Source organism: Nuphar pumila, chromosome 10, assembly GCF_984573655.1.
Source record: "Nuphar pumila chromosome 10, dmNupPumi1.hap1.1, whole genome shotgun sequence".
Lineage (NCBI taxonomy): Eukaryota > Viridiplantae > Streptophyta > Magnoliopsida > Nymphaeales > Nymphaeaceae > Nuphar > Nuphar pumila.
In genome coordinates, this window is record NC_143258.1 from 37795255 (window position 1) to 37811227 (window position 15973).

Sequence of the window (15973 nt, forward strand, 5' to 3'; positions counted from 1 at the left end):
AGATGATACGACACCCACAGCAGGCATCCACGACCAACAGAATGCCAAAAAAAAATATTTAAAGTGCTGACCTGATTAGAACATTACTCAGCGTGATCGAAGTTTGATCATGATCATGAAAGCCTCCATGAATCGACTGAGTTCTGGTAGAGCACGATCACACTCCCACGTCACAGTCGATATCTCAATCACGCTCCCACTTCACAGTCGATCACGTTCCCACGATCGGCTGTAGCTCTGATACCATGTAGAAGATGAACCGAACCTGAGAGAGAGAGAGAGAGAGAGAGAGAGAGAGAGAGAGAGAGAGAGAGAGAGAGAGAGAGAGAGAGAGAGACGGCTGAACAAAGAAAACAGAAAACTCGATACCTCATTAGGGCTTCTCTCTATATTAAATAGAGAGAGGCAAAACAAAGAAATTACATCTAAGACCTTATTGGAAAAAATATTTCAGAAAACCTCTAATAAAGAACAACTTAACCTAAAAACCACCTATTCTCAACAATATGCATTCGTATATATATAAGTATATATACGTATATATGTATATATACATAATAATATAGCTTTTTCTTGTTTTATATAAACCAAAAACCCGATAGGGGTGTTTTGGTAATTCCACATGTACTTTTTTCTTTTTTACCTTTTTTCCTTTTTCCCCTTTTTCTTTTTCCTTTTTAATTTTTCTGTTTTTACTTTTTGGAACCATAAAGGGGCCCCACCCATCTAGTCGTTGGGGCCCCAACAGTCATATTTATGACCGTTGGGGCTCCCAACGACTAGAAGGGAGCCCCCTTTATGGTCCTCCTTTAATGCTTTCCTCCTCTATATAAAGAGGAGGTTCCCCCTTGTAAATGTATGAGTTTTTCACCCTTCTCTTCTTTTCTTCAATAATATCCAACTTATGACTTTAAGTCATTTTCTATTTTTGAGAGTTTTGTGTGTGCACATTTGGTGTTTGTGTGCTTGGCTCTAGTGGTCACTCTTAAAGAGTGCCTTTTGCTCTATTGGTGCTTCCGCCTCTTTTCATTACAATAACCGCTTGCCTGATCCAATGTCTCAATTGTGATACAACTAAAATCATCAGAAATAGCAAGACAGAGACCAAAAATGTACCTTGTGACCTGCTGACAGGCAGTTTCAGCAACCTGCACACGTAGGAAAAGACGATGGAACTCAGTAGTGTATTCCGCCACAGTTTGGGTGCCTTGACACGGGGTCAGGTAGTCTTTGTAGGCCCTCTCGGCTTGATCTGAAGGCACGAATTTTGACTGCATTAGTCTCTGCATCTCTTCCCACGACTGTACGCGCTCTAGTCCCGCCGCTCTCTCGACCGCTACAGCTCTACTCACCATGTCTGTGCTAGGCCTCTCAACCGAGTAGACGCTAGAGAGACACGACAGTGTTCAACGACGATGTGGGAATCGAAGAACTGCACAACATAAGACGAGTCGAAGAACTGCTCCACGTCGAATCGTCCCGTAAACTCCGGAAGATCCAGCTTCACTCCGTAAGTGGAGGGGTGCTCTGGTGCTCTCTGTTGTCGAGGCTCCACTATTCCTGCAGGATACTCGTTCCAGAAAGCGTCGTCGTCCCATACTGCTCCATCGCCCTCTGTGCGGTACTGCTCGCCTGGATGCTGGTGCTGATGAACTCCACTGATGGGTGGTTGGCGCTCAGGTCGCGCCGCTCCCTGTTGATTCCGCCTCGGTCTGGCTTGCCCGTGGACGGGAGCCATCTGCGGCCGGCGTTGGGGCACCGGGATGACAGGAGGTCCAGGGTAAGGTGGGTGGGTCTGGTGGCTCTCGGGTTCTAAATGGGTAGGAGCAGGGTAATACGGGTTTGCGTTATGACAGTGTTGTCGGATCGGGTGAGGTATCGGGTTTTGGATCGGTAAGGGATTAATGGGTTGGTTGGAGTTCGGGTATCGGGTTGGGTTGGGATAGGACTGAGATGATTCGCCCGACTGGATATGGGTCAGGCCTAATCCTAGACTATTCGTCGGACCTAGATCTGGATAAGTTGGATCGTGGATCGAGTTGTGGGGGTAAAAGGCTTGGTTTGAACTATCCACGATCCATATGATGATGGGTCTGGTTTTGACCCGGCTCAAAATCAAGTTGGAGCTCCGTCCGGGTCCGATACAAGTTTGGGTCGCGATAGGGTCCATTTTGGGGTTCAAAGATAACTGGTTGGGCCGGATTCGTAGTGAACTGCGAACCGAACCCAACCGGGTAAGCTGGGTATGGGGCTGTTGGACCCATACCCGTTCTCGAAAACCCAAAGCGTGGTCCTCGGCAACCGGGTTCGGACCCATTTAATAAAGGTTCTTGACCAGACCCTAAGGGGTCCAGATTGCTCCACAGGGGATCAATCCCCTTGGCTCGAGAATGGACTGTGACCGTGCCCCCACGCGCAGGCGCTGGGAGGGTCGACAGACCCATCCCGACCCGGGCTGCCGCTGGCAAGCCTGCTGGCTGATCCGGCATCATGTTCGGGCCACGCAGGTCATGACGGGCCTGCAACCCCTGTTGAGTGGGCTGCGTAGTCAGGCCAATGACAGGGAAACTTCCAATAGAACTCGGGCTCGACTGTGCTGCGGTCGTGCCAGGGTTCGGCAGCGGCGTACCTTGCTGGGGCATCTCCCGATTGGTAGCCCTGCGCAGATCTTCTTCAGCGCCCTCCGACAGAACGACAGGATGATGGTCCACTCGGGTTGGACCAATCACAGTAGCCGTGACGATGCCAACTACACTATCGCCCACAGTGGTACCCACTTGTTGGGTTGGCGTCGGGAGCGACCCCGCTGACGATTCGACGACAACGAGCCGATTGTCCATTCCATCCAACCTTTTTGAGATTCCGGCTACTTCTTTATTCATGCGCAACATGTTTTCTTGCATTTTCGTCATCATTTCCATTATACGCATCATGGGATCTTCGGTACCGATCTCCTCCCATTCCTTGCCGCATGCTGGATCGTTCCTCGCCTCTTGAGCCATGCTGCTGCCGAAGGAGGATGCCGTGACTCTGATACCACTTTGATGCAGTCTTCACGCATGTTGCCAGAGGTAGTGAAGGCACAACCACGTGATGCAGTCTTCAGCCCTCACGTTTGCAGACGGTAGCTGTGAAAGGTAATACCCACACGATTGTGCACTGAACAGGCTGGAGTAACAATGCCCAACCACAACGACGAGGCTGGATTCCTTTTATTTCAATCTCAATAACAATGAACAAAGTACTTAATAAAATGAAAGGTAAAGACAAATACTGACAGTAACAGGGAAACAAAGAAAATGACTGGAAAAAGAAAAGGAATGCTGCTGGAAAGAAACTGCGGTTATTCTTTAAAACCCCAAAAAAGCTCCCTCATGCAACCCTAGATAGGGTTTTTAAAGTTGATCACTGGATCCGGGTCTTGGGTCCGGATCCAGACCCGAGACCGTTTCAATTTGGAACCGGGTCTTCCCTCTTCTGGAATAGGTGCGTATTACATCCCTGTATCGGGTCCCCTCACCTGTGATCGGATCCTGCTGCTGGATCCGATCGTCTATTCCTTGTGGTGGGTCGGGTTCTCTGGCCGTGCCAGGGTTACGCGGTTCAACCTGCTCTGGTACAGCCTGCTCTGCATCAATCTCTATAGGTATATGTTATAGGATCTCTTAATGCTCCTTCATTTCTATGTTGGGAGATAGGTGGATAGGAACAACCATCTTCTTTATCATTGACGTCATTATGAATGAAATCGTCATCACTATCATCATCATGTGCTAACATTTCAAATAAAAAAGAGTAATCAATGTTTTCTTCAAAAGGTTCACTCTTTTCAAAACTATTAACATTTTTCAGAAAACTCACATTTCTGGAAACATATAGCTTGTCATTCTTAATATCATAACGAAACCCTTTTTGGGTTTCAGAATATTTAAGAAAAGCACAGGTAATGGCTTTTGGTGAAAGCTTGTCGTTCTTGTCAGTAAGAACGAAGCATTTACAATCGAAAATTCTCAACCGACTATAGGCGGGTTCTTTGGTATACAATTTTTCAAAAGGCGAGATATTGTTCAAGTTTTTAGAAGGTAGCTGATTTATGAGATAGATAGATGCTAAAGCCGCTTCAGCCCAAAAACCTTTTGGGATGTTTTGAGAAACAAGTAATGTTCGAGTTGTCTCTATTATATGTTTATGCTTTCTTTCGGCTAATCCATTTTGTTGAGGGGTTTTTGGACAAGATCTTTGGTGAAGAATACCATGACTTTCAAGATAATTTTTGAATTCACTTGAAAGGTATTCTCCACCAGAGTCAGTTCTAAAAAATTTTAGATTCCCATTAAATTGATTTTTAATCATCATATGATAGGTTTTAAAAATTAAGAAAACTTCATATTTGTTTTTAAGAAAATAAATCCAACAATATCTCGTGTAGTCGTCAACAAAAATGACATAATATGCAAAGCCTCATTTTGATAGGACGGGTGCCGCCCCCCATACATCCGAATGGATAATTTCAAAAGGTCTTGTTGTAAACATAGATCTTTGACAAAAAAGTAATTTTTTCATTTTCCCAAGAATATAATCATTACAAGTGAAATCACTTTTACATAGACTTTTAACAAAAGGTAAATGAGAATTTTTTGCAACATTTGGATGTTCAAGTCTCTTGTGCCACACATTAATATCATTTTATTAGACAACATTACAAAACAGGTTCTTTGGAATTTGAAGGGAATCGACATAGTATAGATCGCCCTTCCTAGAGCCTTCTTCAATCAATCTCCCAGACCGGCGATCCTGTATCCAACATTTGTTAGATGAAAATTTTATATCACACCCATGATCTGAGAGTTGAGAAACAGAAAGCAAATTTAAGTTTAATTTGGGTATAAATCTAATTTTTGGAATAAAGAACCCTTGTTTTTCAAAATTTCCTATTCCTTTTACTTCAAAAGATGTTCCATCTGCAGTTGAAACAAAAGATGGAGAGGGATTTTTTGAGTATTCAGAAGAAAAACTAAAACTTGGGCTCATGTGAAAAGAAGCACCTGAATCTAAAAGTCAGGAGGTCTTACCGGGAGGAGAAGAGGTTGACATGGCGGCTCCGAAAATAGCCCATTTTAAAAGCGGTTGAAGTGCATCCATGATTTGTTGCAATAAGAGAGCTCCATTTGAAGATGACGAGCACTCTTCCTTTTTGAGGTTGGGATGTAGTAGCTATGGCAAGTAACTTTTTTCACTTTGGGTAAATAGGCTTGATATGCCCCGGTTCCTTACAAAAATGGCATAAAAGCTTGCTATAATCCTTCTTCCCTCGACCACTTGAGTTTTGATTTTTGAAGTGAGGAGGTTTGTAGGTTCTTAAGTTGCTCCCCGGTCTTGAGACGACATTAACTCCTTCATTTTCTTCATTATTGGAAGGTGTAGCTAGAACACTTGGGTTGTTCTTGCTTATACCCATACGAGTCTCTTCCCCACTTAGTTTAGTAATTACATCTTCAAGAGAGGGGGAAGTGAAGACGGATAAAAGAGAAGAACGGATTTGTTCGAATTCAGGCCTAAGCCCATTCAAAAAATTTAAAAATTTATCTTCTTCCAGTTGTTTATGACGAAGCTCTATGGCTTCTCCACTCCACTTGGGTTCGAGCATAGCAAGCTCATCCCAAATAGAAGAGAGTTCGGCAAAATACTCCCTTATAGTCATCTCTCCTTGATGAAGAGTTAGCGCCCTCTTTTGGAGGTAATATTTATGGGACAAGTCCCTAGAGGTGTACATTTTCTCAAGGTACTCCCACGCTTGAGAAGCCTTCTTAAACTTGATAATATTAGCCTTAATTCTTGTTTCTACGGATGAGAAAATCCATGAGAGGATTTTAAAATTCCTCATTTCCCATTCTTCATGCTTTTTGGTGTAGTCTTTAAGAGCCTTGGCTCTTTCTTCGCCTTCAAAGATTTTTATTTCTTCTTTCTCCATCAAGGTTATCTTTGACTCCGGTTCGATAATCGAGCCTTGGACATAGCCCCAAAGCCCTTTCCCTTTAATACGAGCTTCCATGTTTCCGGCCCAAATATGATAGTTGGACCCATTGAGTTTGAAGCCGAGAGAAAAATGAGTCTTTTTCACCCATTAGAGAGGAGAGATGATGAAAAAGAATACGTACCACAAAGAATTTTTAGACATTTCTTGATAGAAGAGTCTTCTAAAATATTGGATGAACAAGAGTATCAACTCCAATCATCAAAAAATCGAAGGCATACTTTTCGAGGCACCCCAAAAAGTGAGAATCCACACAATCTTTCTTTCTCCAACCTTGCTTTAATACTATGTGAAGAATTCTTGCAAATAATCAAGTTTTCAAATAACTTGATACTTCAAATACTCAATACACAAAATAAATGCACAATGTTTATAAGCGTTATACCACAAAAGAAGTGCAATAAATGCACAGTGTTTATAAGCTTTACACCACAAAAGAAGTGCAATAAATGCACAATGTTTATAAGCCTAAGGAGACAACTCCTTACTGTAAATCTTACATTCAATGGGCTCACATAGCCCTTATTTATAAGCACACTTAAAGAGTCGTTGGGCTATTCCCAACAGCTCTTATTAGAGACGTTGGGAATCAGCCCAACGTCTATCTAAACACAGTCAGCCACTGACTGTGTACAGAAATATTACATAAAAGAACAAAAATAAGAAATGAAAAAAATTACAAAAATACGAAAAAATAAAAAAGGAGGAATTACAATCATATTAAAAAACATGAATATGCGTAAAATGTAAAAATGACTAAAATACCCCTACAGCTTATATAAAAAAGAAATATATATATATATATATATATATATATATATATATATATATATATATATAGATGGATACATGTACATATATATATATATATATAGATGGATACATGTACATATATATGAAATATATATATGTATCTTCTTTTATATATAGAAAATATATATAGAAAATACATTGTCTTATGAATTACAATTTAACATCAATATCGTCCTTGAGAGAGAGAGGCTCACACTTATTTTTATAACAGGAAAAGAGTCCTCTAATGGAGGGGACGTCCCTACTTAGTGAAATAGAAAGACTTCTATTTCAGTAAGGAAGGTGTGCCCCCTCCTATCCAAAAAATCTAACATATATCTATATCTATATAGTATATATATTATCTTAATAATATAGCTATAATTTATTATTTCATCATTATTATAATTTATTATTTTTTTAAAACCTATTTATCCTAACCCATATGGATCATGGATCTCAGCAACGAGTCCAAAATCCATATCGGGATCCAAATTGCATCAGCCACTAAATATATATTACATATTATACCACTCCAAACAGTGAAAAAATATTTGTTTAATAAAAACTATATTTATTAAATTTAAAAATGGGCACAAATTTGCGAGATATTACACAAATACCCAACCATCGTGCCTAGAAATGTTAAAATAGGTTTAAGGAAATTCTCACTCTTTCTTTTATTTTCCTTCACTTCATTGGCTCTTGTTGCTGCAATATTTTATATTTTTATGGCTTGTGTTGATAAATGCAGGTGGCATGGTTCTTCACAAGGGAGAAATAGCAGAAATGAGGACAGGAGAAGGAAAGACTCTTGTAGCTATTTTACCTGCTTATTTGAATGCTCTGAGTGGAAAAGGAGTGCATGTTGTTACTGTAAATGACTATCTTGCTCGACGGGACTGTGAATGGGTTGGTCAAGTTCCTCGATTCCTTGGACTACAGGTTGGCTTAATCCAACGTATGTCTTATCACAACTTAAACATGATTTTCTTGGTTTCTTATCTTCCTCAAATTGCTTCATGGAACCAACTTTTCTATTCCTGGTTAAATGATTTTCTGTGATCTACAGTTTGCAGTACCTAAAAATACCGTGTGTAATTGTTGGCTATAACTAGGATATATGTTTATTGTCATCGTCTATGACTGAACTTGTCCTTTTTGTGAATCATTCATTTGCTTTATTTGCTTTTGCTTCCTTCCATCTACATATCTTCTCCAAGTGGTGTTTTACTAGCTTCTGTCATTCAGTTTTCATTTTCCTGTTTTGGGCTATACTAATTGCTGTCATTCTTTTTTAGGCTCACCGCTACATGTCAGGCAGCAAGAGTTATGCCTTGAAGTTCTACCTTGTTTAATATTAAAGCACAAAGCTTTTAGCAATTGAACACAAGATACCTTGGTCATGAGCATCTGTGATTCTAACCATTTGACAGTACATACTGATGGATATTTAGACAGTAAAAGAAGCATCTGTTTTTTAAATTATTTCTTTAGAAAAGGCCCATAAAGATAGGTGTGATTTTGTCATCTGTTTTGGCAACTAAAAGTGGGTCCATACCATGAAGTCATAATCTTAAAAAAAAATCACTTTTGCCACAAAGTGGAATTGTAAATCCCCTAAGTGGGATTTATTGTGGCATGGATGTATGCTTGCTCTTTTTTTTTAGAACTTTGAAGTTTTAGTAGTTTCTTGGGAGGGATGAGAATAGTAGCGGTCTTTTGCTTGGTGAAGGTTTTGAGTGAAGAGGAATGACAGCTGTCATGTAGGAGTTGAAGAAGTGTATTCTGTGACTGAACAGTGATTATTGAGGATGTAAGTTGGCAACAAATGCTTCCTACATCATCATCATGTCTTGTCCCATCTACATGAGGCCAACTTACGAGGCCCTATCTGTCCTATTTAAAACATTGCCTTTACTTATATCATAGTCACAAATATCGCAGAAATTTTGAAAGTTCCACGGTACTACCATGATATATTCACAAAACTTATTATCCCAATAATGTCATCAGATTTTCAAAATCTCATCACTTTTAAATATACCGTGATATTATCAGTGTTATCATGTCTTAGAAATATAGGGAATTAACAAACCATGTAGAATGGAAGTATTGTACCTTTGCCCTCTTTTCAAACCCTTCAACCCATAAAAAGAACATGTAAAGTGTCTGGAGAGAAGTGCCTCTGTGGCAACCTGTAATGAAGTATGTGGAATTACAAGAACGAAATGCAAAAGCACATACAAGTCCAAGAGTGGACAATACAAAGGCACGAAAGCACAATACAAGCACAAAGGTGCATAAGCACAAGTCCACTATGGGACAATACAAAGAGCCAATGAAGGGCAACACAAGCAAGTAAAAAATATATTGTTTATTGAATATATGCTTAGGAAAAAGCATAGAAAGAATTGGGAGAGAAGACCCCTATTTATACACTTTTCAAAGAAGAGAGGGAGACCCTTGGGAGCTCCCAGATAGAGTCGTTGGGAGCTCCTAACGGTCACATTTGTGAGCGTTGGGAGTCCCAACGACTCTATGGTCTAAAAGACCATAGCGCCTCCAATGGTCTCCCTAATTACATAAACTGAAAAATAAAAAAATAAAAAATTTTGTTTTTAATAAACAGTATTTATTACATGTGAAAAGACAGAAATGCTTCTATAGGGCATGTAACTATTACAAGACTGAAATATATATATACACACATACATATATTTTAATACAACCCATGCGAACAACACTCCTTGTACATTCCCAATACCAAAAGCAACATATGAGGGGTCTCTTAAATTGGCACATGAGGTGTTCCTCCCTCTTTGTCATGGTTGATATGGGACTATTCATAATTTCATACCCAAGTTATTTTCTTCTATAACACTTTCCATTAACATCATGGTGATAGAGGTGTTCCCTCTGCCACCCGACATAGCTTTTAGTTTGGCTTATGCCACACTATTACTCAAACAACTACCAATTATTTTGCACCGGCAGGGCACCCAGTTGGTTAGGGCTAACATCAGGATGTTCAAGGGACTCGGATGTCACAAATTCAATTCTCCTTCGGGTCAAACCTTCAACAGGTATGGAGCAGCACTCTAAGGTCGGTCCACCCTCCGGGGGTTTGCCACTATAGGATGGGCTAGTTAAAAGCTCGATTCTGTTGGGTTCCTCATCATTAATGGGAAAAAAGAGTACTTTAAAAGCATAAATTCTCGAGCCAAATTATAGTCTGTAATTGTGTTGTGGAAGACATGTCATAGCATGAGGTTTATAGAGGTGAAATAAGATAGCTCAATAACTAGCATGGCACTATATTAGCTGAGGTTTCTTGGGTTTCAATCCCCATTTGGAGCAACCCTAACCAGACTTTCTTGAAGAAACAAATAAATAACGAGGTATAGAGCCTGTTCAATCAGCAGTGACCTTATCAACATTTGCTTTGATTCTGCTTTTCTTTAAGGTGAAATAAGTCTATTAGGGCCCATTTGATTGCCCAAAGGAAATAGTCAAAAAGGGGAAATTTGTCATAAAAGCAGTGAAGCCCACTCTTGTATCTTTGCCCAAAGAAATGCATGAGAAAGTTTTCCTGGAGAAAGGTGTGGTTTTTAACCTTCCTCTCCATAAAAGAAACTTGTCAAACCTTATGAGGTCTGATAAAATTTTCTGAAAAAATGGTCTGAAGAAAACAATATCTATGAGATAAGTTTCTCCTCGAGGAAGTTATCATTTCAATCAAAAGGGGCCTTAATGAAATGAAATATTCTAATCGGAAGGAAACAGAACCAGTACAATGATCATTTAAGAGTACTCTTTCTGCTTCAAGAAAATGTTGGATCTTGTTGCAGAAGATAGTCGATAGAACTCTTGCATATACATTGCTTCATATTTGTGGAATTCTTGGTCTTATTTGATGCTGTGCATGTTTAAATTATATTGTATTGAACATTATTCATTGTCAAAACATAATGCAATTGAGAGATTTCTGAATTCTATTAAAGGGACAGTGCCTCTTTCTGAGTTTTCCATAACTAGAAAGACTTGGCAATCACTTGAAATTGGAGATGCTGACTTTCCTATTGCAAATGATACAATAAAATGTTTGATAACATAAAATTTATCTTTTTGTTTCATAATTACCATCTGTTCTTATCCTAACATTTACTTGTGGGATTGTGTATGGATGTGAGTATTCGCTAGGATCTTGCAACTCTTCTCACTTGAAATGCCAACCTTGTATGATCTTCCCAAAATGTGAAAATAAAAAGGAATACAAAAATATCATAAAACGGTCTGTCATTGTGGATGATTTATCAGTTTTGAGATCCTTATGTACAACAATGCACACATATCCACATTTATCAACACCCAGAAATAGCATAACTGCAAACCTCCTTTAGATTATTTATGACCAGGTCTATATCAAATTTATACTTGCTGCAAATGGATTCCTAACTTGCTTGAGTTATATTATGTTTGCAGAGAATATGACAAGTGAACAAAGGAGAGAAAATTATGCATGTGACATAACATATGTCACAAATAGTGAGCTTGGTTTTGATTATTTGAGAGACAATCTGGCCACGGCAAGTTTTCTCTTATCTTGATTATTTTTATTAGATTTATGCTTCTTATGCTATATATTTCTTTTGTTTTAATTTTATATGACATTAATAAGTTTCACAAGTTCCATAGTGTCTATCTTGCAGTACTTTGTGCTTTCCAGAAAATTAGACTGATACAATTATTATTTGTTGTTCTCAGAGTGTTGATGAGCTTGTAATAAGGGGTTTCCATTATTGTATTATCGATGAGGTTGATTCTATTCTCATCGATGAAGCAAGAACACCTCTTATCATATCAGGCTCTGCAGAAAAGCCAAGTGATCGGTACTACAAAGCAGCAAAAATTGCAGCTGCTTTTGAACGAGATCTGCACTACACTGTAAGAATTTACCTATGTTAAATATCAAACTAAATATGTACTTGTGGTTCTATGAAGCTGCAAAAAAGTCACCTGATTTTGAGCAAGATTGAATTGCATTACAAGAGTCAAGCTATGTGCAAAGACCAAAGTACATACTCATGCATGTGCAAGATGTGGTCTTCAGTCAATTCACTGCCTCAGTCCATCCTGGCCAGTAACTGGATGGGCTGCTGGGCTGTTTCACAGGCTGTGGTCTAGTCACGATGGCCTGCTAAAGGACTGGGCCAGGTATGGGCTCAAATCCCAGTCCACCCCGAACCCTTATGTTTTTCAGTATGGATTGAAGGGTGGGAAACAGGATGGCCAACCCAGCCTATAAATTGGATGGGCCGACATGCCATTTAATGGGCTGTGGACCAATCCATCTTGGCTACCGAAGGACCAGGCTGGGCCTAAGCCTGGTCCTGTTCAGTTCTCTGGGCTCAAACACCTGGCCTCAGCTGGTCTGGAGTCTCTGGATTGCCTGGCCTGTTGCTCACCTCTAGACTCTTGACTATCTCTGACTCGACTTGATCCAATCGTTATTTTGACTAACTGAAATATTGCAGTAATATATTCATAATGTTCACTCTCATTATTTTCAGGTTGAAGAAAAGCAAAAAACTATTTTACTAACAGAACAAGGCTATGAGGATGCTGAAGAGATTTTAGATGTAAAGGACCTCTATGATCCTCGAGAACAGTGGGCCTTGTATGTTCTTAATGCAGTAAAAGCAAAGGAGCTCTTTCTTAGGGATGTTAACTACATTGTTCGTGGCAAGGAAGTTCTTATCGTAGATGAGTTTACTGGTCGTGTCATGCAGGCAAGTTTGTGCAGGCTGTCATGTGGATAAGAAATGAAAGAAATAATAGCTGTTTGTTGTTTAGCTTTATGGACAATAGTTGGAAACTTTACTAAGACATGCTGTAACATGCTGGCATGGATTATTCTTGTGGTCTGTTACTATTAAGAAAAGTGCAATAACCATGTGACAAAAATACTAAGTGCCTTTCAGGTGTTGTATGTAGTGTGTGGCATGCTATTTTCTATCCCATGTACTTATTATACCAACAAAAAACTGATAAAAATGTATAGAGATTCTTTATGTTAAAGAGAATGCAACACTAAAGAATCTTTAAGAATTGTTGTCAATTTTCAGATGTCCATGTTAGGAAATCTTTCATGTTGACATGTAATCTACATTGATGACTGTACTTTTGGATGGCTGATGCTCATATCTCACATCATGTGCTTTTGAATTTGGATTTGATATCTAGAGAGTTGAATATATAGTTGATGTCTCCTATAGTGATTCTTAGAACATCAATGCTGAAAGATACAACTTTAATTTAGCTCCCTTTTATGAATATTGAACAGCATAATGCAATGTATATCACTTCTTACCTGTAAAATTGCTAATTTATTATTTTACATGGAAGCTTCTCTTCTTGTCTAATAATTTATCTGAAAAAAGTCCTGAAAGATTGTCTCTAATAAAGGTCTTTGTTAAGCAATTTCTAAGAACAAGCTTCACATGTATTTACTAAATGCTCAAATGGGCTCACTTGCATCCAGAAATCTAACCAACCAATCAATGTTATACCAATAGCTGGATTAACACTTCAAATGAAATTCATGAAAAACCATTATTTCCATTTATTTTCCGAATAAACATAATTTGTTGTTCCTAGACAAGTTTCAACCCTTCAAAGTTAATTTTATATATATATATATATATATATATATATATATATATATATATATATATATATATGATATTTTTAATAAGTGCCCCTTTACTTTAATAGCTGTATTTTGCACAAAAACTGTAGGTATTTTCTGATTGAGGCACAAACCGTTTATTCTATAATATTTGTCAATTTATGCTTTTCCAAAACCATTTATGATGAATGGCAAGCTGGAAAATGTTCTTTAAAGATTTGTGGCAGTGTAATAGATTTTTGTGTGTTGTAGTCTTGCTGTTTGCAAATTATTCATCAGTGCTAATGCAATGATAAAGATGTTTTATGCTTCTTCTTAAGGGTCTGAGTTTATCAAAGTTGGTTTGCAATGGAGCATGGAGAGTCCTATTGAACGACAAGAGAAAAAGTGATCACTATCAATATTATATGGAACTTGATGACTTCAAAGCATAAAATCTGCTATCCCACCAATTCCATACTAATATTTTGGACTTGTTAGATATCATACAAGTCCAAATCAGCGGTTAAGCTTGTATGTGTTTTGAAGCATCCTTAAGACTCTTTTCAGGGACAACTTTGTATATGTGACTTATCGCTCTCTAAAATCATATGCATAAACATCACTAAATTAAACTCTTTAAAAACACACACATGAAGGCACCATACAGATGTCACACATTGACACTACAATATATTGACTTGCATGCATAAACATGTTCAAAATTTCTGCGTGTGCATGTGTTTTTAAGTCCTTGTCTTCTGTATGCTTATTTGATCTTCTACAGGAAAATTGCTAATATCGAACTTCTTTATAAACTAAGGCATTCATTAGGTTTTCGGAGCTCTAGCCTGTTTCCTATGTTGCATATTAATGAAGACTATGATTCTTCCAAACTTTTTGGTTATGTTGCCTTTTCTGGTTCAGTTTCTGATATCTTTCAGAAGCATATTTTTTTGGAACATGAGTTCTCTTTTGCATATCACAAATTCTCAGATTTCCATTTTACTAAATCCTTCAAAGTATTTTTTTTTTGAAATTCTAATGTTAGTGCTTTTCTTTTCCTAATTATATTAGTATTTCTAGCTGATTTTTGTGTACACACGCATAAGTTTACAACATGTGCCACACACATGTATGCACACAAATATACATATACTGAGCTATTGTGCATTGACAGTGAAATAGATTAGCTTTATTGTGTGTTTGTGTGCATGTACATGGGTGGGTGGGTCGGATTGCTTAGGTCCTTTGTCTATTCTCTGTTTCCCGAGTGAAAATTCCTGGCTTTACCACTGGCTGTGGTGGACTTCTTTTGTATGCACTCATGTAAAGATAACATTATGTTTTGTTCCTTCCATCTGTTTACTGCTGCACCTAGTTGGCATCTTTAATATTACTAAATATCTGAATTGGTCATGTTGCACCATACTGTTTGGTGTTATTTTTATATTTGATAAAGTTGTTATGCTGTCCTAATAAAATATTTTGAAATATCATAGTATGTTCTATTCATTTCTAGAGAATTTTCATTTGTACCCATTCTCTTGAATCAGAGTTTTCTCTACCTGAATCACTTCTTGAAACATTTGTCTTGGTGTCATTATCATGAAGTTTTACTGGTCGTTCTCTTGTTCTTGCACAGGGAAGACGATGGAGTGATGGACTTCACCAGGCAGTCGAAGCAAAAGAAGGCTTGCCAATTCAAAATGAGACCATTACGCTGGCATCTATTAGCTACCAAAACTTTTTTCTTCAGGTTTTTTCTTCTCATATTACATTGATTTAGTTAGTTGCAGTACATTTTCTATGCCCAAACTTCATCCATTACGAAAACAGTTCCCCAAACTCTGCGGGATGACTGGCACAGCAGCCACTGAGAGCACAGAATTTGAGAGCATATACAAGCTGAAAGTCACAGTTGTACCAACAAACAAACCTATGATTAGGAAGGTCAGTGATAGAAGTCCTACTTTTGTCTAATACTCTCACTTATCGTTCATACTGGTGGTGCATATATAATTGTCAATCTCATAATATGATTTGCTTCTTTTATTTTCTGGATTTTGTATGTGACATTGTATCTTTAAACCATAGAGTTATTTTTCTGAACTGTTAAGGCTGAAACTAAATCAGCTAATTGCCTGTTCTATTTTCTGGAATTTAAATGAGACATCATTTGTTTAAAGCATAGGAGTTTTTTTCCTAACTTTTAAGTCTGAAACCAAATCGGTAGGAAATTTCCTTGATAACATGTTACTTGCATGTTGTAATCTTGCTTGAGTTCACCTGGTATTTCCTCTGGGTGACTTTGATTTGTAACGATGATTATGTTGGACTTTTTGCAACATAGGGTGGACATTGGAAGTGAGAAAAATCATTTCAACAACACACTGAACACTTGTCTAGGGATGTAGTGGAGATGAGATTTTTGCACTCAGTCTTTTTGAGCCAGTCATTATATTCTAATAGGACTT

At 38.3% G+C, this 15973-nt stretch overlaps 1 protein-coding gene across 2 annotated transcripts in view; it reads left to right on the forward strand.

The window, feature by feature from the left end:
* The window catches only part of AGY1 (Albino or Glassy Yellow 1), a 181298-nt gene that overhangs the window by 81230 nt on the left and 84095 nt on the right, over positions 1 to 15973 (forward strand). For both annotated transcript variants that reach the window (XM_090018941.1, XM_090018942.1), the window contains exons 3-8: positions 7581 to 7787; positions 11312 to 11415; positions 11594 to 11773; positions 12400 to 12618; positions 15142 to 15255; positions 15336 to 15449. In XM_090018941.1, the coding sequence (XP_089875067.1) occupies positions 7581 to 7787; positions 11312 to 11415; positions 11594 to 11773; positions 12400 to 12618; positions 15142 to 15255; positions 15336 to 15449 (938 nt within the window). The remainder of the gene's footprint in view (positions 1 to 7580; positions 7788 to 11311; positions 11416 to 11593; positions 11774 to 12399; positions 12619 to 15141; positions 15256 to 15335; positions 15450 to 15973) is intronic.